We start from the raw sequence: 27,388 nt of genomic DNA, 5'->3' as shown, positions 1-27,388 counted from the left end.
AGATTCTGACAGTTTTTAAGTCTCAAAGTTTTTTACCGCTCATAGCAGCTGCACGAAGCAAACTCTCAAACTGGCTGACAGGATCACAATGAACCCTTCTCATGTCCTCCATGAGGAGTATCAGCATTTGCCCTCAGGGAGACGTTTAGGATGCCAAAATGTAAGAGGAATAAGAACAGCTCTCTTTTATTCCTCACTCCATTTCATTATTGAACTAGAAAAGCACCCGGAGAGCACAGACCTCCACCATTAGCCCTGTCTCCCGATAGTGAAAAATCATTAAAAAAATTCCTGGATCTAGACGGTGATCCAGATCACTTCCAAAATCTAGTCAGTTGTTCCTTAAGCCATTTCTGGCATTCCCTGAAAATTTCATGAAAATCCGTCCATAACTTTATGAGTTATGTTGCTAACAAACTAACAAACTAACAAACAAACCCTACCGATCATATAACCTCCTTGGCGGGGGTAACAAACAGTAGAGTGGAGGTGGGACAGCTCCACACACACTCCCAGACACTGACTGAGGACATCCTTGTGTATTTAGGCACAAAACTCACTATGTAAGATTTGCATACAGACTGTTTTTCGACAGTTGGAATTTTTAACTTTTTTTTATGTTTTTTTTTTTTAATGATATGCTCTTTTTGTTTTTTACGTGATGTGATTGTTCTGTGTTGATGAATGAGCTGGTGATGCAAGTCAAATTTCCTAGCAATCAGACAATAAAGTATTATTTTATCTTATCTTTAAACCTGAATGTCTTGTATGTTTTAACTGAAGCAGCTTGAGGAAGAATTAGCATGCAACAGCCTGTCACCATTTTTGATAAAACGGTCTTTTTATCTCCGTCTTCTTCCCACTATCAAACGGTCTCTACTGTCACGGACATGCCCTTGGTTAACTTTCCTGTCCACAATGCTGCTCTGTGTGCCTCTGCTTTTCCAGATTTGCTTGTAAGCTCTGAGCAAATAAATTGATCGGCCAAGCAGTGTCACATGGGACGATCTGTACCGTCAAGTCAAGAAAAGCTGTGCTTCTAATGTTGTTGTGGACCACACTACTCTCTGCTTGGCTTTTTAACAAAGGCATCATTTGTGTCTTACTACAGAGACTATGGGTGGAAAAACTTCATGAATATTGCTGCTTTGAATTCATGGAAAATGGAACAGCTCATTAGACCTCACTGAAAATTAGCTTCTTTTTGAAAGAGGCCACAATCACAAGCAGATTCTTGTACAGAAGGGATGGGTTCACGTCTAACAAGTATTGGCTTTGTTTCACTGATTCTGGCAAACGGCTGCCAGCTCAGAAACACCTTGGCACAGTGCATCAGAAAAAAAAAACAAAAAAACTGTACTTTAGGACTTTTACAGTTAGGGCTGATGTGGCTGTTTTGACAGTGAAAAGAGGGAGGGACATAAGTGTTTAATAAATGAATGTTTCTCCCTTCCTCCCTCTCTCTCTCCCTGCACTGGTGTGTGTAGGTGTGTCAATTTTTGTGTGTAACGTGATTTCCTTTACGTCGCTCTGATGCTGAGCACAGCAGCAGGAGAGGAGATATAAAAATGAGCAGAGGAGAAAGGCGGCACAGAGTCTGACAGACTGACTGCACTCTGACTGGCGACACACCAAATCATGAGGTAAGAGGGACTTTTATTTTGAAGTCTGGCTTCCTATTTAGAGCTGTGCTTCTATTTTAAATTATGCAGCTACAGCTTGTGTAAACTGAGTTTGAATATATACTGACGGTTATCTACATGCATATAAACAAACAGCTTAAGGTGAAAGAGATCTTAGAAGATTGCACTTTAATTTAGTGATTTTGTTTAGATTTATCTATAAAATCTAACTTTGTTGCACAAGAAAATTAGAAGAGTAAAAGAAGGAGCAGAGTGTACATAGCTGATGTTGTACTATATAACTTTTAGTTGTCCTTTTCTTCTTGTTAATTTTGTGCACTTGGTTTATTTATCAATTTGAAGTTTTCCAGGAATATTGGACCACTCTATCAGTTTCATGAAGAAAAGAAGCAAATAAGATGAGTTTGGCTATTCTAAATGGTGCGTGCAGCTGCAGCCCAACAAGCAAACTTTAAGCAGATGTTATCTGTAAACAGTTATCTGTTATGTAAACTTGATGAAAGTGCTAAATGCATTTTCTAAAAAAGACAGTTCATGATGGATACTTTTGCCAGATTTACTGCTCATTCACTCTGTCATTTAGGTCAAAACATTGCTGCACATGGCAGATTTATTAAGATAAAAAAATGGTACCGAATAATAATAATAAGACCTGCTGAGATAAGCCAAGGGGTTTAGACTGCTTTAAAGAGCTAGGATAGGTTATCTGCAGTGATTCTAAGAGTGTGCACAAGTCAGACTGGAGGGCAGGAAGAGAAAACCACTGGTTAGGAATGAATAGGAATGGAGAAAGTTTGTACATTAGAGCTCTATATCAGGGGGGTCAAACTCAGTCTGAATTTAAGTCTAACCTGAGAGCCTAACAGGGTCAACATTTAACCTTAAACTGTCAACTGTGTTGCTGCTACTGAGGTACACAGCTTCTGAGGAATAAAATCCATATAGAACTGCATAACGTGAACCATGGTGACTGTAGACATGTCAGTACACAACTTTTGTCGTTTCTGAAAAGAAAACAAGTCACTGCTGTTCTTTGTTCTCCTTTTAACAAAGAAATGTCATCAAGTTCTGATCAAAAAGGCGCTTTAGCAGCATCCACGCTAATGCCTTCCACCATAACGGCACCGCCCTCTTGTTGCTGCTTGCTTACGTCACGAGTCTGCCGCGCCCAAAAGTACTGCCCCTCGTCGTTGATTGGTCCTGTCACTTTCTAACCAGGCCCAAACGGTTCAGATAGGAGCTTTGCAAGATGGATTTGCCAGTGAAAAACACGGAAACGGGCGGATCCATCTGCTTTGCAAGGTTATCGAAATATGAGATTAAAAGTCAAATTTGAGGGTTGAAAAGATCAAAAATTGAGATGAAATATAAAATGCTTTGTTCAGATTTTCCAAACAATTCAAAACTGTGAATCTTAAAGATGCAATGTGTAATATTTAGTCTAGTAGCATTTATTAAAACAAACAAACTTGGTTAAATGAAACATGATGTCTATAGGTAGGTCTATCCTAATTAGTGTTTATCCACCTGAAAAAAATGTTTTTTTTTTTGGTTTGTTTTTTTAAATATTAACTCTGAATAAGCAGTCTATTCATACATGGGGAGGGTCCCCTCCACAGATGCCGCCATCTTGAATTTTTGCATTTTCCATATTTCTATGGCACCACAGAAGCGACCAGATAACAGATACACTTTTTTTTTTTTTTTAAATCCACTGGTTGCCACAGTTTTCACCAGAGAAACATTCACATTCATTCACATTAAAAGCAGGTCTGCATCCAGACAACATGTTAATTTGCCTAGTAGAGAAATCTAAATGGAATAAAATTCAACATAATGGAGCTTCAAAACAGGGGGATTAATTAAGTACAGAAATTCTAAGATCACTGGTGATTAAATAATTTGTCAGACAGCTTTACTATCAACCTAATAAACCCTGTGGGGTAAGCGACTGAGTAATGACGTGTTGTTCACTAACAGCTTTTTTTATATGAACCACAGGAGCTGGCTCCCCTTTGAGAGCCAGTTTTCCACAGCTCTGGAAAGAGACTGATTTCCCATCATAATTAGTGAAACACAAGCAGGGGTGGAGCCAGACATGTTAAATATATGGGGCCCAAACAAAGGAAGGTCCAGGGGGCCGCCTCTCCAGAAATGTTTTGCTTACTGGACAGTTGTTAGCACAATTTTTATGCAATTTGGAACTTAAATTTAGTTTTCAAAAAAGATCAGAAACAGCAACATATGAGCATACAGGTATCGATTTAAAAATGCTAAAAAAAAATGTATTTTTCTGCAATGAGTGCATATGTTGTCAATGGTAAAAAGATCAGATTTTTTAAAGATTATGTTTGGCTTTAAGAATTAAATTCCCATGTTATGATCAGCAAGGCCCAGTGGTTCATTATGTCTTTCTTTTTGCATTTATCTATCATAGTGTACAGAAGCAACATACTTTTAACCAACCCAGAAGATTCAGGCCTGTTAAGAAAACATCAGTCTGCCTATGAAAGCAAGCATCATCCGGGTTTACAATGACAAAGTAAGACAAACTTTGACAGAGACCTTTGATCCTTGTCAGCTGCCGTTTCTTCCCTGTGAGCATTTTTAGATTCAGGATCAGCCCTTCAAACAGAAGAGCTCACAGCACAGCTGCTCACCATTGTTGGTTTACATGTGCTGGATGGACCTTTCTTAAACCACTGCCCACACTCTCTCTCTGAGTGCTTGCATGGATGGTTCACCATGCTGAAATCTGATCACCTAAGAGCAGAGTGAGAGTGGATTTTTACTGTGGTTCAGTTGACAGAGTCCTTGCTCCTGCAGTCAAATGTTGATACGGCCTTGGGCAACCTTAAAGTAGTCCCACTGCTGTGTCAGTGGCATGTGATTTTTTTTGCAGATTTTTTTAGATTTATCTGAGAAATATATGAACTTAATAGCAAAGAGCTTGACTTACAGTTTGCCCACTGTAAACTGATATACAGTATGTTTTTCATCAGTTGGAAAAGTATGCAGAAAAAGGCTGGGAGCAATTTAGGAATGAAGCAACTACGGCTTGATTTTACATGAAAGGTGGAAAGTTGATGGTCTGACTTAAAGGGGAATTTTTGTCTGTTAGATCTTGTATCTAAAGTTTCAGTGTGCTGTCATCAGTGTTTTTAAAACTACTGTTCCTTCAGTTGAGTCAGGAGGGGAAATGGCTGCACAGAGGATAAGATCCCTCTATCCTGTGCTAAATTTTTTGATGTAGACCATCAAATTTTCCACTTCCTGATTGTGCAACTGCTCTTGGGTACAGCTATTGTTTTAGGTCTGCATAAAGGGTCAGTTACTGCCAAAGAATTCCTATAGGGCATAGCATTCAGCACGAAAAACATTCAGGCACAAATTGGCCCAAAATGATGTCTGACTCTGTGTGATTTGCTCTCGTTTGAATGTTTTGAGGAGATATCTGCACCTTCACTCAAGCGATAGTGTTCTCTTATCCAGACCAAAACCAAAAACCTGATTTGTTATCATACCTCACAAACTGGCTTCAAAAATGTAGATGAGAAGTAGAGCTGCTGACAGCCATGGACTGATTAAATCCCTGGATATATTCACACTCCAAATGCCCATGACATATACACAGAGTATTAGCAGATCACTAATGTTTTTAAGTCAACCAGAGATGGAATTCTTGACTGATTACTGTAAAGTTTTCCCTGTGATATCCCCTAGAAGTACTGCAGTGCAGTCACCACCAACAACCCTTAGCAAATGGTTACTGATCTGCTCTCACTGTATATGGTTGCCATTACTTAATATGGATTCATATTTGTTGCAAAACTGCACATTTTAACCTATTGAGAGTATGGCTTATAGGTTTTTGGCTCAGACTTTTCTTCAGCCTGCTTTGGTGCTCACCCTTTATGTGCTTCGATTTTCTCCGTTTGTGCTCCAAATGTGTACTTGCTCTCACAGATGCAACTGTTCACTCACATTTCCTGTGCTTGTTCTCCAACTATTCTTCTATCATTCAGGTTGCAGATACATTTATTTTAAAGCCATCTGATTTTCCTCTAAGCATGCGTACGAAAGTTTCTGTTTACGAAAAAACAGGTGCACAATGCTTGATTTTGCCGATATCCAATATGCCAAAATTTACAGATTAATATTGACTGACACCAAAATTTAAATGTGGTGCAGACCTAAAACCTCAGTCCTGAAAACACATGATTTAAAATCTTGAAGGTTAAAAAATTTAGAGGGATATGGCTAAAGACTACTGCTTTCAGACGCCCCCTTTACAGGCTGTTATGAGGTATCCATCAGAACAGAAATGCTAAAACTTATGAAACTTTCAGATTGGTTAGGGTAAGGGTTTAAGTAACGGTTAAGATACCAAAAGTTTAACATTAAAATCCTGACCTGCAAAACCTGATTACAAGATGTTTAATAAAATTGACTGAACATTCTGCTTACAGGTAAAATGTTCGTCCTCCATTAAAACATTCTAACGTAGCTTACATAGCTCTGTTAGCTGTGTAATCTACTTCTTAAGCAGGTCTATATATATTCCACTCCTCGATTAGACCTCTGACCTTTTCTCTGTTTAATTTATGAAATGTAATGTTCAGTGTAGTTAATTCATGGATGTAACTGCCAGACTTTGTTTATGAATAAAATTGAATTTAAAAGAAAAATCTATAACTGGAAATAGGTCCAACCAGCAAATTACGACACTTTCGTTCAATAGTCTGAAAGAGTCTCCGACCTACGGTCTGCAGCCAGACTGTCATGAACAAATTAACAAGTTTCAGCCCTTAAAACAAGTGTAAGGAATGATGATATATCAGGAAAAGACTTAAGCTGACATTGGTCTGTTGGCCCAGTTTAAAACTCTGCGGACCTATTTGTTCATATAACCAATATTTACAGCTTTTTAAGCTTATAATCTGCCGATACCAAAATCATGCCGACAATATTTGCAGCTGATTTTTTTTTTTTTACAAAAAGTTTTAAAGGTCACATATTTTACCCCTCTAAGACATATTTATATTGGTCTCAGAGGTCCCCAAAACATGGCTGTGAAGTTTGTTTATGAAAAAACTCTCCAGTGTTCAGTTTTTGCATATCTAAAACTCCTCCCTTTCAGGCCTTCTCAGAATGATCTTTTTCTGTGTCTGTGGCTTTAAATGTTAATGAGCTGTCTGACTCCGCCCCTGACTCCACCCCTCTCAGGAAATGGATGTGGCTCAATGGATGTGGCTTTCCTCTTGGGGGGACTGTAGACAGGCCAAGGGCACATATTTTTGGTAAAAAAAAAAAAAAAAAAAGTGAATTTTTGTAATGTGTGACTTTAAGGTATACAGAGAAAAATCAGACAGTGCCATGAGCAGAATCCATCTGAATAGAAGAATAATAGTTTGCACTAACCTGACATGCCAGATGGATTTGTTTTTACATATCCATCTGGGAAAGCTTCAATAGGAAACGTTTGAGAAAAGGCAGAGGGTTTGAAAAAACACTCAGAGTTTCACTGGATGAATGTTCTGTCTGTCACATCTCTATGGGCCAATCAGAGCAACAAAACATGTGATGTAGCTGCTATCTAGCTCTGTGTGCACAGCTAGTGAGGAATAATGCGAAACATGGCGACTATAGACGTGTAAGTACTCGACTTTTGTCGTTTTTGAAAAGAAAACAACTCACTGTGGTTCTTTGTTCTTCTTTTCATGAAGACGTCATCAAGTTCTGATAAAACTGGCGCTTAAGCAGCATCCACACTAATCTCTTCATCCATAACTGCACCAGCTCTTGCTGCCATTTGTTTACATAACAACACTGCCGTGCCTGAAAGTACTGCCCCTCGTCGAAAATCCAAACACGAAAAAATGCCATCTTGAGCACAAATGCAGGTTTGAAAGTTTGAAGAAAAATCTGCACCCAAAATAAATGAGCCCTGCTCTCAAAATGTTATAATGCACTCTTGACTTTTGCAAAAATAATGACTCCATTATAAATATACAATGCAGAACCAGCACAGGGATGCTACTTTTCTGCAGTGCTGTAAGGGAGGCATTTAACCTTTTGGTGAGTTTTGTTAATTAGAAAAAATTACTTACATTCAAAACTGTACTACTTAACTGCTTGTGAGTCCGCCAGGTTGTTTGAACTGGTGTGCAATGATCTTGGAGACTATGTAGGGCTCCTGAAGATGCACCAGATGGATCATCTGTAGGCTGTGAGAACGAGGATGCATTTGAAGTAGCCTTTGAATGCGACAGCCTTGCACTTCTGCGATACAATCTGTTTACAAATGCTCTTTCTGAAATGGGACACAAATTATCGGTCACTTCCTTATCTCTCGCTCTTTACCATCATTGACAAAGCTGCACCACTAAACGCCCCCAACAGGCCTTGAATATTTTATTGGCACTAAAGGATATGAAGCATTCATCCTTTAAAGATTAGGCTGAAGTTTCTCCTTAAGCTTTAGTTATTTTCACTTTTAAATTTTGAAAGATTACAAATACTAAAACATACAAATTTGAAAAGAATATAAAAAATGCTCTCAGATAATGAGTTTTTCAGCAACTCTCTTGCAGTTATGTTGTGTAATATCTAATAGAGCCAACAGAGAGGGAGATAGATTAAAAGCCAAACTTATTGTGTAATGGAGATGATCACACAGTTCTGTGTGGTGATTGGAGGACAGAATGAGGTAGTTGCAGACGGTGACGGTGCATGAATAAGACTATTTAACCTCATGTAACAGGACAGGAGCTGTGTTTAGAGCTAAACAATGAGTTCTGAATTTAAATGTTCTCTGTTTCTCAGAAAAATGGCTTCTTTTCCACTCTTCCTCTTCGTCTTCATGATGATAAACATGTCTGGATGTGCAGGTGAGTCTGCATTTATATTCCTGTAACTTGTGAAGTTTTCACATGCAGCATTTTTGCTTTTTAAGGCGTATGTTTGACAAGAATCCTGTTTCAAAATAAAAATCAATCGTATTATCCTTAAAAGAATTTGGCTGAAAATATAAGCTAGGGTTGTTTGGTTTGGTTTTCCTTTCATTCCAGTGAAGGTTTATCCTATTACTACCACTTTTTATGAGTCCTACTTTGACTCTTTTGAAACCAAATGATAAAATGATCCAACCTCAGTTATCTGAATGATCACTAGTGTCAATATCACCATAGCTTCAGAACAACCAAACCTACTCAGCCCACTGTAGTCACAGTGACACTCAGCCACTCCAGAACATTCACCTTGTTGTCTTTAAACCATTTCTGTGTAGCTTTCTCTGTATGTTTGAATCCTGGAAATGTGCTGGAAAATAAAACTTCTCTTGCGGACTGAATAAGATTGCTGCATTCATTCATCCATTTGTCGAGAAGCATCCCCACAGCATGATGCTGCCACTGCAATGCTTCACAGTGGGGATGGTGTGTTTGTGGTGATGTGCGGTGTTTGGTGTCTTCCAAACAAAGCGTCTCGTCTGATGTCCTAAAAGCACCATTTTGGTCTCATCAGTCCAAAGAACTTTCTTCCTCTTGACCATGGAGTCTCCCACATGCCTTTTGGCAAACTATAGTCCAGATTTAATCTGAGATTTCCTCAACAGTGGCTTTCTCTTTGCCACTCTCCCATAGAGCATCGACTGGTGAACAGTTGTATGCAGAGTCTCTCTCATCTCAGCTGCTGAAGCTTGTAACTCATTCAGAGTAGTCATAGGTGTCATGGTGGCGTCTCTCACTAGTCTCCTTCTTGCACCGTCAATCAGTTTATAAAGACAGCCTAATTTAGGCAGATTTTCACATGTGCCATATTCCTTTAATTTTTTGAGGATTAATTTAACTGAACTGTGGGGGGTTTTCAGTGCCTTGGTATTTTTTGTATCCATCCCTTGACTTATTCTTTTCAGTACTCTCCTCTCTGAGTTTCTTGGAGTGTTCTTTTGTCTTTATGGTGTAATGGTAGCCAGAAATACTGATTAATCAGTGACCTGACCTTCCAGAAAAAGGTGTCTTTACACTACAATCACCTGAGACACATTCACAAGCACTAATTGTCTGTTGAATTAGGCAAGTCACTTTTAAGAGAAGGAATATTTATGCACTTATTTTACATGAAAATTGTGATTTAATGGACATTACTTTGTAGAAATCGGTTTTCATTTTTACATCAGTTTAGGTGTATATTTTTTCAAAATTCTCATTACTATGCAAATATACAATCTTATTTTTTATTGCATGGAACCATAGTATTTTGTGTATTTCAGACATTGTGTTGAAAGATTTTGTTTGGCATTTCTTTAATGGTTTCATCTCATTGTACTGTCACTCTACACTGACGTTATTCAAGATTTAGTCAATTGCATCCTTTGAATTTGCAAAAATGTTACACATCATGGAGTGAATGATATAGCCATTTAAATTATCATCACTGTCATCTTTTCTCTAATTCTTAGGGACAGCCAAGCCTCAGTGTAGGAACTTTTATGAGGATGTACCGTTCCATCGACCTGTAGGTGAAGCATTTTTTTTCCTACCTTACCTTCTATATCCTAGCACTATTATCCCAGATGAAAATATCACATGGTACAAAAACAACTCAGAGGAAATCTCCAACAATGAGGAAGAGAGGGTGCACTACCATGGAGGGAGGCTCTTTTTCTTAAACCTTAAAACTGAGGACTCAGGCTTTTATGTTGCACGGTAAGTGACTTAACCTGTTAGGCATATCATGAGATGCTTTACTAAGGAGATGGGCTGTAAATAAATAGGTGACTTTTTGCTTGCTTTCCAGGCATAATAAACCATTAGGAAAGTGCAACAATTACCATTTTAATCTGACGGTCTTCAACACAAGCCGCACCGACAATAAAGTTCTCTTTATATCAGCTGGAGGATCTGGACAAAATATAAAGGTCCCCTGTCCAGAGGTCGCCAAAGAGACATGTCAAATATTCAAAGGAAAACTCATCTGGGAGAAGGTAGGAACACCTCAGATTAATAGTGATGTTCATTTTTTTCTGACTAACCTTAAGTGTGTTTATTTTGGGTAATGCTGTAATTTAAATAATCATTATTATAAAAAATTTCCTTTGATGATGACGCAAAGAAATACAGGCTGCTTTATCTTTTTTATCAACATTTTCATTGAACTTACTTCAGGGTCTACCTTTTCACCCTTTGTCTAATGCTATTTATTGACATTTATGTGACACAACACTCCTGCAGGCTAGAATAGACAGCAGTGTTTTCCACACATAGGCGCCGGTAATCAAGTGGTTAAGGCGTGCACCATGTACACGGTTGGCCCGGGTTGGAGTCCTGCCTGTGGTGCAATTTCCTGCATGTCTCTCCCCACTCTCTTCCCTGTTTCCGAGTCTGTCCACTAGCCTCCTCTATCTAATGAAGGCACAAAAAAGACCCCCTAAAAAATCTTAGAATAAAAAAAAAAAAAGATCAGGCGGTTATACGAGGAAGAGCAGAAGAGCTGTGCGTATGAAGTGAGCAGCGGTGAGTGCATGCACATTTGGACCCTTTAAAAAAATAAGCTAACTAAAATAAAACCATTTTTCACATAAGCTGAAATTCACTGAATTCACTGTTATTTCTTTGGACAGAAAAAAGTGCTTAATTAGTGGCGCGGACTGTAAAAAAAAAAAAAAAAAAAAAAATCACAACTACCACCCTTAATCACAGAGATGCCAATTCGCACTGGATTAGTATTACCTGTGTACCTATGTGTACTCTGAAATATGGTAAGTTATTTGCCCTTTAAATTTTACTCTGCCATTTACCGACATGGACTATTCGTATGAGATTACTGATTACCAGAGGTCCTGTGGTGATACTTCTCCCGTCCGAATAGGGCATTAGTAGAGCCAATGCTCAGCCCACCAAGTAGATGGTATATCCCCCGTGCCTTGAGGCCCGTTGGGGCACAAGGCCATAGGCAATTGCCTGCCTTAGCCTTATGGTTAAAACATCAATGACTGCAGTCGCAGTGCTTTGAGCCCCCAGATACAGTCTTATCTCCTAGACAAACATAAATTCACCTACTAGTTTGTCTTAATTACAATGAATTCTGCTCAATAACCCATCCCAATTTGATAATTTTGTGCATCAAGCCAGCGTTGTTAAATAGGTCACCATCACTTTATCATTGTAAGACTAGGTAAGCATGCTGAAGTCCCTGCTATTTCTGCAAAGACTCACTAAAACAGCCCATGGCAGATAATTTGCTGCTAGTTCTGCATAAGTGACATTTCCAGTGAACTCTAAAAGCGCTGGCCTCTTGTGAAACATTTACAGAGAACTTTTGGGGAGCTAGTCTGGTTACTGATGGACAAATACTGTTTACTGTAGCCAAGAAAGACCAAGGCAAGAAACTTTACCTGCTTTTTTTCTCAATGTCCAGCATGCACACTTGTTCCTTTTTGTATGGTTGAAAATAACAGTAAACATTTTTTATGTTATGTTATGTAAGTATACCAAGTAGGTCTAGTCATTTTTTATTGTTATAAATAAAGTTAATTTGCACAACTCTCCAGGAAAAGCATGAGGAAATGCTATTTCATAAAACTTTAATAATTATTCATTCCTTCTAATACACATACATATATTGTAGTTAACCACAGATTTGCATAAGGAGTATCAGATAAATTACTTCCTCGAAACTTCAGTGAAAAGCATGGTCACATATCAGTTTGTTTACAGGAAGTGATAAGCAAACTCAGAAAACTAGGCTTTCTATTCAAGACCAACCAATGTTTACAGCACAGAGCAAATTTTAATTCAACATGATAAAAGAGCTGATACAAGAATTTCTACCACCTTAAGGGGAGGGTACAGTATTTTAAATAGGGGTTACTTTATGAGGTACTTGTTAGTACTAAGTATGTATAAAAGCAACAGGATATGTCAGTTAGTGTGACCTCCTCGAGGAGAGAGAGTGCAGGCTTATATGGGAGCTAGTTGATGTTTTAGCAGACAGGGTCATGTAACGATCCTAATTTTACTAGAAATGGAAACAAGACAGGGGTAAATGCTATTGTGAAACTTCAACAAAACTAACCTTTACAAATGCTCTTGTCTTTTCATGCATTCACGGCTTCTCCTTCACACGGTGCAGGACTCCAAACCTGTCCAAGATCAACACGGGGATCACCTGTGGGTTGAAAATGCGTATGAAAGTAACAAAAGCATCTACACCTGTATTTGCACCTGGGAACACAACAAGAAGGAGTACATAACCACTGGCTCCAGGAGGCTAGAAGCTGAAGGTAAGAGGAGATTTTTCTTAGGTGTTTAAATTCAAGGTGATGACAAAAAAGAGGAGGGTTGTTTTTGGTCGGCTCACCTAATGGCTGGTGATGTGTACGTTACTTTTGATAACTAAGAACTCTGTCTTTTCTATCATACAGTATATCTCAGTTTTAGAAGGTTGACAAGATGCTTAAAATAGATTTACCCAAGAGTTTACATGCACAATGATGCACTGTTAGCCATCAGCTAACAGCACATGGAGATGAGCACCAAAATCCAGTACCAACGTGGCACCAGCGCCAAACCGTCTTTAATTAAGCATTCATTCTAACATACAAGGTTAATTTGAGTAGAGGGAAACCACAAGCCAGTTTCAGTTACTTCACATCAGGTTTAAAGTTTTTTTTCCTTGCCCATACTTATCCTTCTTTGTTCCTTTTTTAAGCAGTTCTACCATTGGTTGAGCTGAACAGAGGCCGGCCCAGCTTTCCTTGGTTGTAATTGGTTTGGTGATGTCATCAGTGACATCACTAGGTTGCTCGGGATTTAGGGCTTTCTGTTAACCACCCACCCATCCACCAATCCATCAACCCATCCACCATCCATACATCCAACCATCCACCCAACTCCACCTTTCCAAGGCTGGGTTGTGATTCCAGCAGGACATGCATGTTGGGAAGCCCCTCTCCTCAGCATTAATTTTCTTCTTCCCCCGGAGGATTCAAGGCAGACAAAGGCCAGATGAATTGTATGATTCCTTTAAGTCTCGAGTCTTTCCTTGGACGTCTGACCAGATGGACATGATGGTAAAACCTCCAGAAGTAGGTGCCCTGAACTTACGCCTCATCAGCGGTACGCTGGCATTATTCCAGTCCAATACAGTCGACAGGAGACTGCGCTTGAAGGCATTTCTTTCACTCCACTCTACAACCTTCACCTATGGTCATGATGAGCTTTGGGTCATGACTGAAGAATAAGATTGCACATGTGGTCAAGAAGTCTCTCCTCTGAAGAGTGGCTGGGTTCAGTCTCTGAGAGAAGTTCTGCCAACCAGAGGGACCTCGGAGTAGACCCGCTAATCATCTGCAACTAAAGGAAGCAGACTGGACATCTAATCTGTGTTTTTTTTCTTCTTCTTTTTGATCATTTCACGAAATATTGAGTTACTGTTCTGTAATTTATTTGGGTTAATTAGTTATTTTAAGGTCAGAAAAGGCTTGAATTTCTTATTTTAAGAATAATGTTGAAGTCCACCTTTTTGGGTAATGGTGCACACTACTACAGTCAATGTGATGAAAAAAGCCTTTTGTTTGATTTAATGAGTTTGTGCACCTCATGTTCTTTGATTATGTTTTTTAAATTAAATAACTTTTGAAAACTGTTTAAATAAATGATCACCTCTGGGAAACCAAGCTCTTGAGTTTGTCTTCCCTCTACTTTCCATAGTAATCATGCCAAATTTTTCTCACATTCTTTCAATAAATATACGACATGATCAGCCCTACTCCATAAATTCAAACATGAGTCAACAGATGGACCAGTTTCTAGGTCATCATTTTGAAAGTGTTATTCATCCCAGTTGTGGGAACTGGAGAAAAGCAAAAAAAAAATGATTAGAAACAGAAAAATGTTAGCAATTAGGCCTCGATTTGAGCTAGAGTTTGTTAAAAGAAAGGAGTTAGAAGCACTCTTGCAAACATGGGAAACACTAAAGCATTTTTAATATTCTCTGCCTATAGAAATAAAGTGAGACACCATGCTGCTCATGGCAAAACTACCTAAGAAAGGACTCTAGTTTTAGACTCTTTATTCAGTTTTTGCTGTTACAAGCTGTCTCTAAAGGCTCAGTATGAAATTAGACCAATTCTACGTGTGTTTTAACAGCTTAGTAACAAGCTACCTGTGAAGGCAGCACCCAAATTTGGTTTCAGAATGATTTTCAACACCATTTATCATCACTAGGATATGAAAGTTGACTTCTGCTTTCCTGTACAGTGTCCATAAGGTTTCAGTGGCTCTGTTTTCCTGTGTTAACAGTTTACATTTTGTCTCAGTCTTTAGATAAAAATACCTTTTCGTTTTGGTCTCATTTTAGTCATTCTTAGCCTTTTATAGTTTTAGTCTAGTTTTAGTTTAGTCTTTTAGTCTTTAGTCTCATCCATCCATCCATCCATCCATCCATCGATTTTCTTCCTCTTATCTGGGACTGGGTCCCTGAGCAAGTCAGTTGAATTAATTTAACAAGCCAACAGTGAAATTAATTTATATGTAAATCACTAACATTTTAGATGAGTTATAGTCTCCTTGATGAAACAAAACATAATTAAACTTGAACAGAATTTTCATTTCCAAAGATCAAGTTTTTGATAGTTTTAGTATTCTTTGTAGAAAAAAGGTTGTTGACGAACATTTTTATTCATAGCTTTAGTTGATGAAATTAACAGTACTCTGCTCTTTCTTTTATTTAAGAAAATATGAAAGAAAACATTTAAGCAGTTGGAAGAAATGCTGTCCTAGCTTTAGCAGCAGCTATAGACCTAGAAATGGTTCTCTCCAGTCAGAGCAGTTTCTCACCCACCATTTAACAAAGATGGTTTAAAAAGTCCCACCCCTCCCTGATTTTGATTGGCCAGTGAAAGAGAAGTGACATGGACAAACATGATGGCCTGGGAATAAAGTTGTTATCATGCCTGATCAGAATCAGCTTTATTGGCCAAGTATGCTTACCAAAGAAGGCATTTGACTCTGCTTAACTTTGTTGTCAATATACAGGAATTACACATTAAATACAAAAATTATTAAAACTAAAAAAGTTTTTGAAAATTAAGTTTGAATTATATATACAATACTTGTATAGTATATACAAGCCTGCATGCATCGATAGTATGGTTGCAAGGATGGTGACAAAACGTGATCAGAAGTGTAACATGTGCAAGGATGTGGGAAGATTAACATGACAAAATAATTTAAGATAGTTAACATTAATCAATACAATCGTGCATGTGAGTTGAGGCATTTTACTGCAGGGAGCTTGCTTACAGTATTTAAGTTATAGTAAATAAATAAATTAAAGCAGTCAAGCAATCACTGCAGTTCTTTGAATGTCCACTTGAGGCTGGGTCCAAAAGCCCCATAAGTCCCACTGACACCACACAACTCAGTTTAAAAAAACAGGCAAAAAAAAAAAAAAAAAAATCTGCATAATTGGGAGTGTTGTTGTACTGATTACAGATGCATTGTAGCTGTTTGTACTGAGGCTTCAGGCCAGTCTCCTCTCCACCTCATTGTCTGGTGAGACAACGTTTCCATCAATGCAACCACCCTCAGTGGGCTTTAAAACTATGCTTCAGAAACAGATGGGTGATATCACCCAGACCAAGGCCCAAAGTTCTTTACGCTGAAATGGAGGGGTAGGATGAAGCATAAGGCTACATGTCAATTTTCTAGAGGCACACTCCAAACCAAAACCTCCCAGAACCACCAGTGAATGAAAAGTTTTCATTGTTAAGTTTGGGCAAAATTCCAAATAGGATCAATTTCTCTTATTAATAAAATAATGAACAAAAAGCATTAATTATGTGATTTATTTTTGTTTGCCTACAGCCACAGTTGTCCACAAACCACCAGTAATCCTTTCTCCAACACACAAGGAACAGTTTGCTGATAAAGGTATGAATTCTTCTTCTCAGTATCATCATTTTAACATTTCAACATTACATCAATGAAAATCAAACCATGAGTTATTGATAACCGAACTGTTGATGTTTTGTAATATTACTGAGTTTCTTTTCTTTGTTTAACAAGAAAAGAATATGTGGGTACCTTGATTAAGGTTTTAAAAAGAAACAACTTAAAAATAGGTCACCACATGTCAAGACACATTAAACCCAGAGGAAGTTTCTAGAGACATTTAGACTCTTCCTCCATCGACTATTTTTTGCACCAAATTTGGCAGTATATGAATTTATCCAGTATATGACACTGTACCAGTAGAGTGCTTGTAGACTTTTCAGTATGGACAAACCAATGAAGGGAATAAACATTGTTATTTTCTTCTAGGCCAGGGGATCCAGCTGAACTGTTCAGGTTCATGTGGGACAAACGTGAGAGAATATTGCAAAGCTAACTGGCTGATTGATGGGAAGCCGATCACTCAGACTGATGGATACAACCTCACCACCAAGATGTAAGTCCTGAAAACCATGCAGTAGAACTCAGTCAAGAAAACAATACAGTCTAACAATTATATGCAGAATCCACACATGTATAAAAACTAGTACTGTCAGTTGATTAAAAAATAATGTAATTAATCATAGGCTTTGTTATTTAATAGCAATTAATCACATAATTTGAGAAAGATTGCATTACTGGTAGATTTAAAGATAATAGTAAGAAAACTTTCTACCAGCATTTGAAACAGAAGGAGAGGAGACTGAGGGCAGTTTGTTTTCTTACTAGTCCATCTAATGGTGTGAATCTGTAGAACTAGAGCCCTGCCTCCGGCCCGCTCTCGCTGGATTTCTGACCATTACTGCCCGCACCCGCAACAGATGTGTCATATCCCTAACAGAAACTTATTGATATGTTCACCTAAGCACCACCCTGATTAAGTTTCCTTTCTGAATGAAGGAAACCCTAAGAAAACATTCAAATAACTTATTTAAAATTCATACAGAGGTGAAATTGTTTCCTGATCTCTGGAAAACTCTTGAAACAGTAAGCTAATCCTTACTGTATTCATGCCATGCTGTTACTGTCCTTGTCATTTGTTGCTTAATGCAATCAGGCCAATTTGCATGGAAGGGGATGTTTTTTCCCCCAAATAACTGTGTAATGGCTCAGCTTCTCTGCACACCGATGCGCATGAGCAGTCATAGGACAACATCACATTAGGCTTTACCTTCTGACTTATTTACAAGGTTTTAGTGCACGCACATTTTTGTGGAGCCTTAACAAAGCATCACACAGCCCACCTGCTGTAATGCATAATGTCAATGTTAGACTTCCATGTGAGAATCTTAAGTTTCCGCACCAAATTTATCATTGCTTTGGACAGATTTATATTATTTGACTCGAGGAAATTTTCAATTTTCTTGGCTACTGGAGGGAAAGCCATTTAGACTTCTCTATAAGAAACCATGAAGTTTTTACAACAATCCATCCAACATTAATGTGGTATTTTACTTTTAAAAAGTAGTGGTAGTAGCCCTCAAGCATGTCCAAAAAGCCAACCTTAACAAACAAACTTAAAATGCTGCAATTTATGCTGTGAATACATGTTCTGTTTTGTTAACAAAAATCCTGTTTTAGAGAGAACCCCACAGGAAGTACAGCTGGCATCGCAATCCTGACCATCAAAGACGTTTCTGCTAAAGATTTCCAGTCTGAATTTACGTGTATTGTTGAAGGACTCTACAACTTCGTGAATTCAACTTTAACTCTGAAGCAGAGAGGTCAGTGACTGGATTATTTAAGGAGTTTTAATTGGTTGTAAATCATACGGAGATTGACATTGTTTAGAGCTACTTTTTATGACCTTAAAAGACTGGAAAATCTGACTTGTATTTGTTGTTTATACTAAAAACACATGTCCAGAACAAAATCAGCACTAGCTGAACTATGCCCACAGAAGCTTTGAAATTGCAGAACTCTTTTGTAATATCCAAACATTATTGTGTAGATAGTTACAAATGTTTTATATGTATATATGTTTTTTCTAGAGTCAATAACACCTCTCATCATCGGAGGACTGTGTGTGATGTTATTCTGTGTGTTAGCTGCCGTACTGGTGAAGTACTTTGCCATCGACCTCGCTCTTTTCTTCAGACCTTACTTGCCAATCAGCCGAAACAATAAAGGTAAGGGAGACAAGTCAAGAGTAGCGTCTTGATAATGCCTCAGTAAAAGTAAACCTTCCATAATTTTAAATTCATCTACAATTTGTTCTAAATGATCCATCCAGTGTAGCAGTGAATAAAACTGTTTGAAAATAAGACTTCATATATTTCTGAGCCTATTACAATTGTTTCTCCTCGTGGGCTTTGGTTAAGGGTGTCTGAAATGCAGCACATCAGCAAGCCTCTGTAGGATCCTGTATGAGAAGTTCTTGGTACTCCAGAGGCACCAGCAGCTTCAAATACCTGTTTGTTACGCATCAGGGGATTTTGTTTTACCTTATAGAAACTTTCCTTGATACGCCTTTATTTTGTATGCACACTGGAACCAGTTTTCCAGCACCAAAAAAATGCTGTTGTCAAGTAAACAAACCTCCGTAGGCTGTGTTGTAAACGTAGCATAAATTTGAAACAAGCAAGCTATCTCTGTAGGTCAATGATCTCAACTTGAGACTACATACCTGCAACACCCCTAAAATCTCCAGCCAAACTATTTTCTGTCTACTTGACCAGTTAAAAAGATGAGAATGGGTATTGTTTAGATCCATGTTATTCAATATTTTCTACAATTATGCACAATGAAATACTGACATGGCAGAATGTGATGTGACGGCAATGTGAGTCACATTGTGAGTTTATATAGTCAATCAGAGAGACTGTTTTTAAACCAGTTTTTAAGAAGATTCTCCCAGATTGCATTTTTCTTCAAAAACAGAAGCACACATGGGACAATTCCATTGAGGTTCAAATAAAACTAACTTAAACTACAATTTGTGCTCTTGTGATCAAGGCCCAGCTCCTGCCGACACTGATGTCTGAAATAGTTGTTTACTTTTCAACTTAACCTCAAGAAGTCATGAAAACAATGAAGTTTAAAGTTAGTCATGTAGCGGGGAGATGGGTGGGAGCATGCCCTGGTGTTTTTTTTATGAAAACAGACACAGGGAAACCAAAAATACAACATTGGAGGAGCTTTGGCTTGTGGTCTGGCTGCCTCTATCCCTTTTATGCATGAGGCAAAAAAGTCCAAGGTGGATCTGAAGCTCTGCAGATGAGAGAAGCAACGGCAGAGTGAACCAAACACTGACTTTATTACTATTTGTAGGCGTGGTGAAAAAGCTGTATTGGGTCATAATGATCTCAGTTAAAATGTAATCTGACCTGCATGTGTTTCACACATCCATTGAGAAAACCTTCAATACTAAGTGTTGGGGAAAGGGCAGAGGCTTTGAAAAAAAAAATCGGAGTGTGATCTGTTGAGTGTTCTGTCTGTCACATCTTTACGAGCCAATCAGAGAAACAAAACACGTAACCTGGTCGCAACTGAGGTGCACGTGGAATAATGCAAACAATGGCGACTATAGACATGTCAGTACATGGCTTTTGTCATTTATAAAAAGAAAACAACTCACTGCTGATCTTTGTTCTTCTTTTAATGAAGAAATGTCATTAAGTTCTGATAAAACTGGTGCTTTAGCAGCATCCATGCTCAGCTCTTCCGCCATAATTGCACTGGTCTCTTGTTGCTGCTTGCTTACGTCACGACTCCGCCGCTCCTGAAAGTACTGCCCCTTGTTGCTGATTGGTCTTGTAACTGATCTAATAAATCTAAATGAACATTATTAGACTATAGGGCTGAAGAGTCCATGTCTTACAACAAAGCCCCATAATTCTTACATTAACACCATGACTCTGTCTGTATTCTTTCAGATGGGAGAATGTTCGATGCCTATGTGATTTACGAAATGCAGAACATGGACAAAGCCACTGAGGACAAACTGTGTCTCTTTGTCACAAAGAATCTGCCCGCCGTCCTTGAGGAAAAGTGTGGATATCGACTTTTTATCCATGGGAGGGACGACATACCTGGAGAAGGTCAGAATTCAGTATTCTTAATATTTTTATTTCAATTTTGGACAAACAAGCCCTGGCATGCAGCACAGTCAAGCATTATTTTATGAATAATGTACAAGAACACAACCTTCAGAGGATGTGGAGTCAGATAAAGTGCATCATTAGCTATTGAGAAAACTGTATTTGAGCCACCAGGTATAAACTTTCACTGGAAATGTTAAGTGTTTATTTCTCTGCTCTCTGAAACTATGGCATCTAGACCTTTTATTTTAAAGTTCAGTACTTTGTATTGATGAACTTTTGACAGCTGTGAGAAACTTAGTTTTTCCTTTGTGTTGACACAAGTCAAAGCACAACATTTCAAACAAAAATGGATAGTTGGATGTTATAAATGCACAATTTTCACTTTGTAAAAGAGCTAACAAGCTCTTTTGAGTGAGGAAGGTCAAGGAAAATGGAGAAAATCTGTGCAGCAAAGGTTTCTTATGCAGTTCCAACCACTTTGGTGTTTAATAAATTCAATAAAAACTGCACTCAATGATGTTTATTTACCAATTAGTAAACTACTGTTGTCATTTCATGGATAAATTTCACACAAAAAGGGAGTAGAAATATTTTAGAGCTGGCGGCACCTTCTAACTGTGCAAAGTAGATAGATTTGCCAGACTCCATCTTTGTATTCAAGCTCCAATCCACAATATTTGTGCCGAATCAAACACTGTTAAGACCAATCAGTGTAATTGAAAGAGAATGGGGTGGTAGCTATGGGCAGGGATTAGCTGTGCTGAAACTTGTTTGCAATGGCTACTGCTAGTGCAGTGATTTGCTTGGATTTAGCTACAGTATAGCAGCAATTTTACCAGAACTGGATTGCATTTCTGTATGATATAAAGATTAAAAGTTACCATGATGGAAAAAATGTTTTTCCCTCTTTGCCTACTTGCTATGGCATGAGTTTGTGATAGTTACAGGGGGAAAGGGTTAGGACCTCATTTTTTAGTAAAACAAGTACTAAAGGTCACAGCAGAGAAGATGTCTTTGAACATCTCCAGGCCGGCCTTGGCATGAATTTTATTCACTGAGGAGCGCTGTCATTTGCAACAATGGCAACAGTAGCCTGACAGCCCAGGACCTGCGCATGTGCACTGCCTCATTTTGTCTTCGTCATTTGTCCTGCCCTTCCCAAAGAATTTTTTTGTGAGCTTTCTTTCATTCAGGAGATATATGAAACAGTCTATTTGGCATGTCAGGTTACAAAATACTGTAACTTTATGTTTATGATTCTTTCTTTTCAACAATTTAACAGACTGTAAATGGAAACTGGGAAACAAATAAGGTATCTGAGAAACAACCCCAACCCCCTTCCACCCTATAAAAAGAACTCAGGGAAGACCGATGTCCTCAAAAAACCCTCAGAGGTTTCTTCACTCAGACTGTGTTTTCAGCTTTCTGTAATGTCTCTCACATGGAGAGCATTACTAATCCTTTGGCTTCAAAGTGTTTTTTTGCCCTAAAGCATGAGACATTATGAAATCATAGAAGAAAAAAGTCATTTTTATTTCCTCTTCTGGCTCACACCCTGTTTTCCTCTCTTTGGAGGTTAGTTTATAAATAATTGGACTTTAAGAGCTTTCAGATGTGGTACAACAATGCCTGTACTCGTCCTCTTTAAGAGATTTTTTCTCTTTAGAACACCTTGAAATGTTTACGATTTGGTACTAGCCTTGGGAAACACAAAAAAACACATCAGATCTTTACAATCATGTCTTTTCTGGCCTCACAGACCGTCTGGAGCTGGTGGAGGATCGTATGAGGCAGAGCAGAAGGCTGATGGTCATACTAACGCCGGGTCCAGAATCAGAGTCCAGTCCAGCTTTACCAGAGAACTCAGTGATTGGAGGGTTTGACTGGCAGGTACGAGGATTAGAAGAATCTACAGTTTACAGTTAGTTTTAGCCTGTTGTTTTAGTATGCTTTCAAAGGATAATTTACTTTAACTAGTCGTAGTTTGGGTATGGTTTATGGGGGGCTGCCTCCTCCAAGCACCACAAACTTGAAACTCTTGCAGCATTTATACACCAGATCAGCCAGGACCACTTCATCAAGAAACACACATGATATGCCGCTATGACTATCTGCTTTATTAGCACGTAGAAATCATCAAGCTAGAACAGTACAACTTCCTGCTCTTCCTATGTGAATAAGAAAAGCACAAGGCAGGGATAAAAGCAGCAAAAAACCCAGAGCAGAGCAGGCATCAGTGACATCAGAATGACATTATATAAGTCAGATGCATAATAAAGGAGGAGCTGGGGTGGAGGAGAGTTGCAAAGGCAGCTGGTAGAGGGAGCAGCAAAGAGAGCCAGGTTAGAGCAGTTTAAGTAAGGCAGCATGAGTGCGATTAACCAATAGCATGCTTGGAAGCAAATCAGTTGGCCATCAGCTGACCTAAATGTTATGGTAGCTCTCGACTCAGTGGCCTGCCGGGACTAACCCTATATGCTGGATTTTGGTCTGAGTTCAGAGGAAACATGTCTGTACTGTCAATGTGTATTATAAGAACGTTTCTCCACCTTTTCACAAGATAAAGTTAGGAGGAATTTTGATAATTGATCATTTTGATAAAGCATTAAGTTCTGTTATTGGTCGTGTCTCAGGTGGGGCTCCATCACGCTCTGGTCCAGAGGGAGATGAGCGTGATTCTGATCCAGCTCGGGGATACGGGTTCCCAGGGATACTCACATCTTCCTCCTGGTCTGCAGCATCTCATCCAGAAGAGCGCCCCCCTCAAGTGGCTGGAGGACTTACGTGGTGCTTCGGCGTATAACTCCCGCTTCTGGAAGAGAGTGAGATATCTGATGCCTGCAACACCCGCAAAAAAATACTTTCCATCTGCCATTATCTAATGATTCTGTACTCTGGTTTGATTTGGGCTTCCAAGAATGATGATTAAAGAAGTATGTGCGCAAAAAATGGAGGAAGAACAGAAGGAGAGACATCATTATTCCTGTTATATAGAAGTGTGTAAATGTACAGGATATGTAATGATGTAAATCAGTTCAGATAGGCTGTTTTATTAATTATAGATTGAAGAATGTAATATATTGAATGGGCACATGCCCATTAATCTATTAATCTCTCATTAGTGCAATTTTCCAATAGAATTAGAGTATGTTTTTTATTTCAATATGCTGGAAAAACAGCTGATGTTCAAAGAAAGGCCTTATACAGTACGTATAGAGGGGCAACCTTAAATCATAAATAATGGCTCAGGCCTTGGTGAGGTGAGAAAACAAAAACACAAAGACAGAGAAAGCAGATGGATAAAAGTAATTCAGATCAACAAAAAGGGAGATATTATAGTGTAGGAAATATTTAAATTATAATTAAAGTCTTGAAGTCACTAAAATTGTTTAGTTCAATGAGAGAAAAGGGTAAATAAAAATAAGCCCACTGAAGATGTTTTAATGCATAGGGCAGCTATGAAAACACTGTAAAAATATTTGAAAATACAATAAATTATCTTAATTTTAAACTTAAAGGAGTAAGAAAAAACATTACATTTTTAATCAAAGCTTTAGGCCTGTTTAGGTAAAAAAAAAAGTAGTCAATAAATTCATAGTCAAGCTTACAATTTCTATAATTTAATGAAAATAATCTTTCCTTTTTGATGCATTTAAAAAAATTCCACTATTTTGCATTTTAAACAGTCTTTGTTTCATTTTCGATTTTGTTTTTTATTGTCTTAAACTAAGTGCAACTGACTTCCGGTTAAATAAACAGACCTGCTTTTATTTTGAAAGGAAATAAAGACTTGGGGCATATAGAAGATTATGAAACAAGATTAACCACAAAAAAGGAAGTTGTTATGATGTAAGAGAAAAGGTTAACTGTTTGATACCACAAGATGTAGATGTCTTTTGACTTGTCCACTGAACCTTCTGTGGGTTTTTAAAGTGAAATGAGACATTAAGGAGCAGTGTTGGACTTATTTTACATCACTGGGGCTGCAGAGAGATGTAGTTGTGCCTTAGCCAAAGTTGCTGTAAGGGACAGTGAGGCAAGTGATCAATGCAATTTAAAAAATGAATGCACTAGTTATGGAACTTAAGAAGATCATGATTAATGGATTAACCCTTTAAAGCCTGATAACTAAAAAAAAAAAAAAAAAGGACAGAAAAATCTCATTTTTTAGGACTGGGGTGCTTATTTAACTTCCTACTGAAATAAGAAAAATTGCCATAAAATTTCACTCATATTTTTTGTATGATATTTAATGCATTAGGCATTTCTGGCAATCGGAAATCCACTGGGGGACATTTATACCATTAATCAGATTGTATTCAAAAGGGTTTTTTGTTTTTTTTTTGAGGACATTATTCATCATGTTCATTAGATAGAGGTCTTATAATAGTGCATATCAAATATGATACACTTGCCCTTGAAGGGTTAATGCTGACTCCCGGTGGCGTCAAACATCTGTAATTTGAAGACGGTTTGGAAAGACTGCTGTAGTCCTAACTTGTGCTAATTTCTGAAAAAATTACCACCTGAATGCCATTGTATATTTATCTTTTTATTGTTTTATGGCTGTATTTATTCAAAATATTTTAATGTATTTTAAGTAATTGTTTAAGACTTTGTTTAAGCTAATATATTTCACAGATTTTTTTTTTTTTTATTATTTCTTTATACGTCCAAGTGTTGAAACCTGATTTTTGTGACAATGAAAGATTTCTTCTAAAATTCTTTATAATAAAAAAATCAAAGTATTTCTCATCATTCATTATTTCAAAAATATGTTCAAAGCCCATTTCATGAATATTAGTAGAATATACTTATTAGTAGTCATTGTTATAACTTTTATCCACTAGAGGGAGACATATATCCTATATCCTAAATAAAAAAAAGAACTCTAGTATTTTCCTGGCTTATTTTTTATTCATTCTCTCCAAAACAGTAACTTGTAAGTATTTCTTATCAAGTAACAGATATATTGTTTGTACTAATTAATCATTGCACCTTCAAATTGAAATAGTTTCCCCTCATTTTCCTGAAACAAAAAAGCTTAAGTTACAGAAGCAAAATTTTTCTCACTCTTGCCAAAACATCATAACCTTGCAAAGCAGTTGGATACGCCCGTTTCCTTGTTTCTCACTGGCGAATCCATCTTGCAAAGCTCCCGTCTGAACTGTCTGGGCCCGGTAAGAAAGTGACAGGACCAATCAGCGACGAGGGGCAGTAGATGTGTGAAACAAATCCATCTGGCGTGTCAGGTTAAAAACATCATTGACACAAAGTAACATTGTTATTTAAAAAATTAACTTTATTATTTAACCTTCAAACAGTAATGCACATTAAATCAGATGGCTGGAAGTTTCTCCTTCTCTGCTCTCTATGTGCTGAAACCTACAAGCGAGTTTCAAAAGTTGGACTTGCTGATGGAAGCAAAAGAAAGACTGTTTAACTTAAGAACGGCATTTAAACGTCTGATTTTTCCATCAGGAAATTGCATACTATGTTGAAAAGGTAACAGATTGAAATGTAAACATTAACATTAATTTAATAAGACTATCTGAAATGAGTGCTTTAAACTTGAAAATAAAATAAAATTGAAAACTTCTTTACCAAGTTTAGAGTTTTGATATTCTTCTGATCTCTCTGTGGGTTTTGGCACCGTCTTAAAGAATAGGAGTTAAGTTAAAGTTTAAGTATCTATTCTATTCTTGTAGTTTATGTGTAATCAATATATCAGTTTATGAACTGTTTTGTATAATCATTTACATTAATCTACAGTATTTTCAGTGATAAAGACCAAATAAAAAAGGCATTGTCATTTCTCTTGCCCATTGTGACAAACAAAGTGATGGAAAAGACTGTTGTGGAAATGACAGTTTGTCACATTAAAAAAGATCTGATTATATATTAACATGATCATTTCTGTTTTAGCACTAACATCAAATACACAACAAACACAGCGAATGAAGTGTTATTTTGTCTTCATTATTTGTATATTCAAAGGAAATATGAGCTGTTTGGACCAATAGACAAACTCTCTATTATACCTTTAATTACACTGATTTTTTCTTATTTCAGTTCCTTCACTGGAGCTAACGCAGCTCTCCAGCCATGTTCTCTCCTGTCACATGACTACTGCTTTGGTTTCAAGAACACAAACCCTAAAAAAAACCCTCCCTATAGTTACATTTAGTAGTGTGTGGTGGAAATGACAGTGATCCTAAGGGACAAGTGTGCTTTTTAAGAATAAAATACTGATATTAAAACATGATACATTTAACTAAAATAAGAATTTATGTCTCATTTGTCTATAAAGTTAGTATTATAACTAAATTGAATTCAATATTAAGAGGGATTGAATGTCCAAAAGCTGATCCACAAGGTAAATATAGCCAAAACCATACACAAAAGGCCATGTTTTATTTCATAAAAATAGCAACTGATCCATCTTTTTTTTTTTCCTTTTGGTGTCAAATGTGACAAAAATCAAAATATGTTCTTCTTATTTCAGTCAGGGACATAAATTCTATTATAGTTGCAGAATCACACCTACGTTTAAGTGATTTCAGGCATACGAGATTTTTCTTAAATGTGCAGGGACAGCTGAAGATCTGCATATTCATGATAATTCCCTGATAATGCCAGAAAGCACCCCAGAGTGCCACTCCCGCTGAGATAGGCTGTTCCAGGCAGCAGTTACATACTGCAAATG

General features: G+C 37.6%; 1 protein-coding gene across 3 annotated transcripts; it reads left to right on the top strand.

The window, feature by feature from the left end:
- The first annotated feature begins 1,560 nt into the window (after positions 1-1,560).
- il1rl1 (interleukin 1 receptor-like 1) lies at positions 1,561-25,464 on the top strand. Of its 3 annotated transcripts, none has more exons than XM_041806443.1 (13): positions 1,604-1,643; positions 4,081-4,185; positions 8,469-8,533; positions 10,205-10,351; positions 10,443-10,629; positions 12,777-12,927; positions 16,514-16,579; positions 16,970-17,096; positions 18,221-18,363; positions 18,631-18,768; positions 20,515-20,679; positions 22,442-22,572; positions 23,316-25,464. In XM_041806443.1, the coding sequence occupies exons 2-13, from the start codon at positions 4,150-4,152 to the stop codon at positions 23,562-23,564; spliced, it is 1,605 nt and encodes a 534-aa protein (XP_041662377.1). In that variant the 5' UTR covers positions 1,604-1,643; positions 4,081-4,149; the 3' UTR covers positions 23,565-25,464. The 3 variants fall into 3 exon arrangements, with proteins under 3 accessions (XP_041662376.1, XP_041662377.1, XP_041662375.1); XM_041806441.1 differs by having other exon boundaries at positions 1,605-1,643; positions 10,105-10,351; XM_041806442.1 differs by lacking the exon at positions 4,081-4,185 and having other exon boundaries at positions 1,561-1,643; positions 10,105-10,351.
- Positions 25,465-27,388: the final 1,924 nt, after the last annotated feature.

This window comes from Cheilinus undulatus, linkage group 15 (genome assembly GCF_018320785.1).
Source record: "Cheilinus undulatus linkage group 15, ASM1832078v1, whole genome shotgun sequence".
Lineage (NCBI taxonomy): Eukaryota > Metazoa > Chordata > Actinopteri > Labriformes > Labridae > Cheilinus > Cheilinus undulatus.
This window is presented reverse-complemented; position numbering and strand designations above follow the sequence as displayed.

Coding starts and splice junctions, on each gene's coding strand:
- il1rl1 (XM_041806441.1), top strand. Junction 10,630..12,776: donor GAAAACTCATCTGGGAGAAG/GTAGGAACACCT, acceptor CACACGGTGCAG/GACTCCAAACCTGTCCAAGA. Junction 18,364..18,630: donor TTTAACTCTGAAGCAGAGAG/GTCAGTGACTGG, acceptor TGTTTTTTCTAG/AGTCAATAACACCTCTCATC.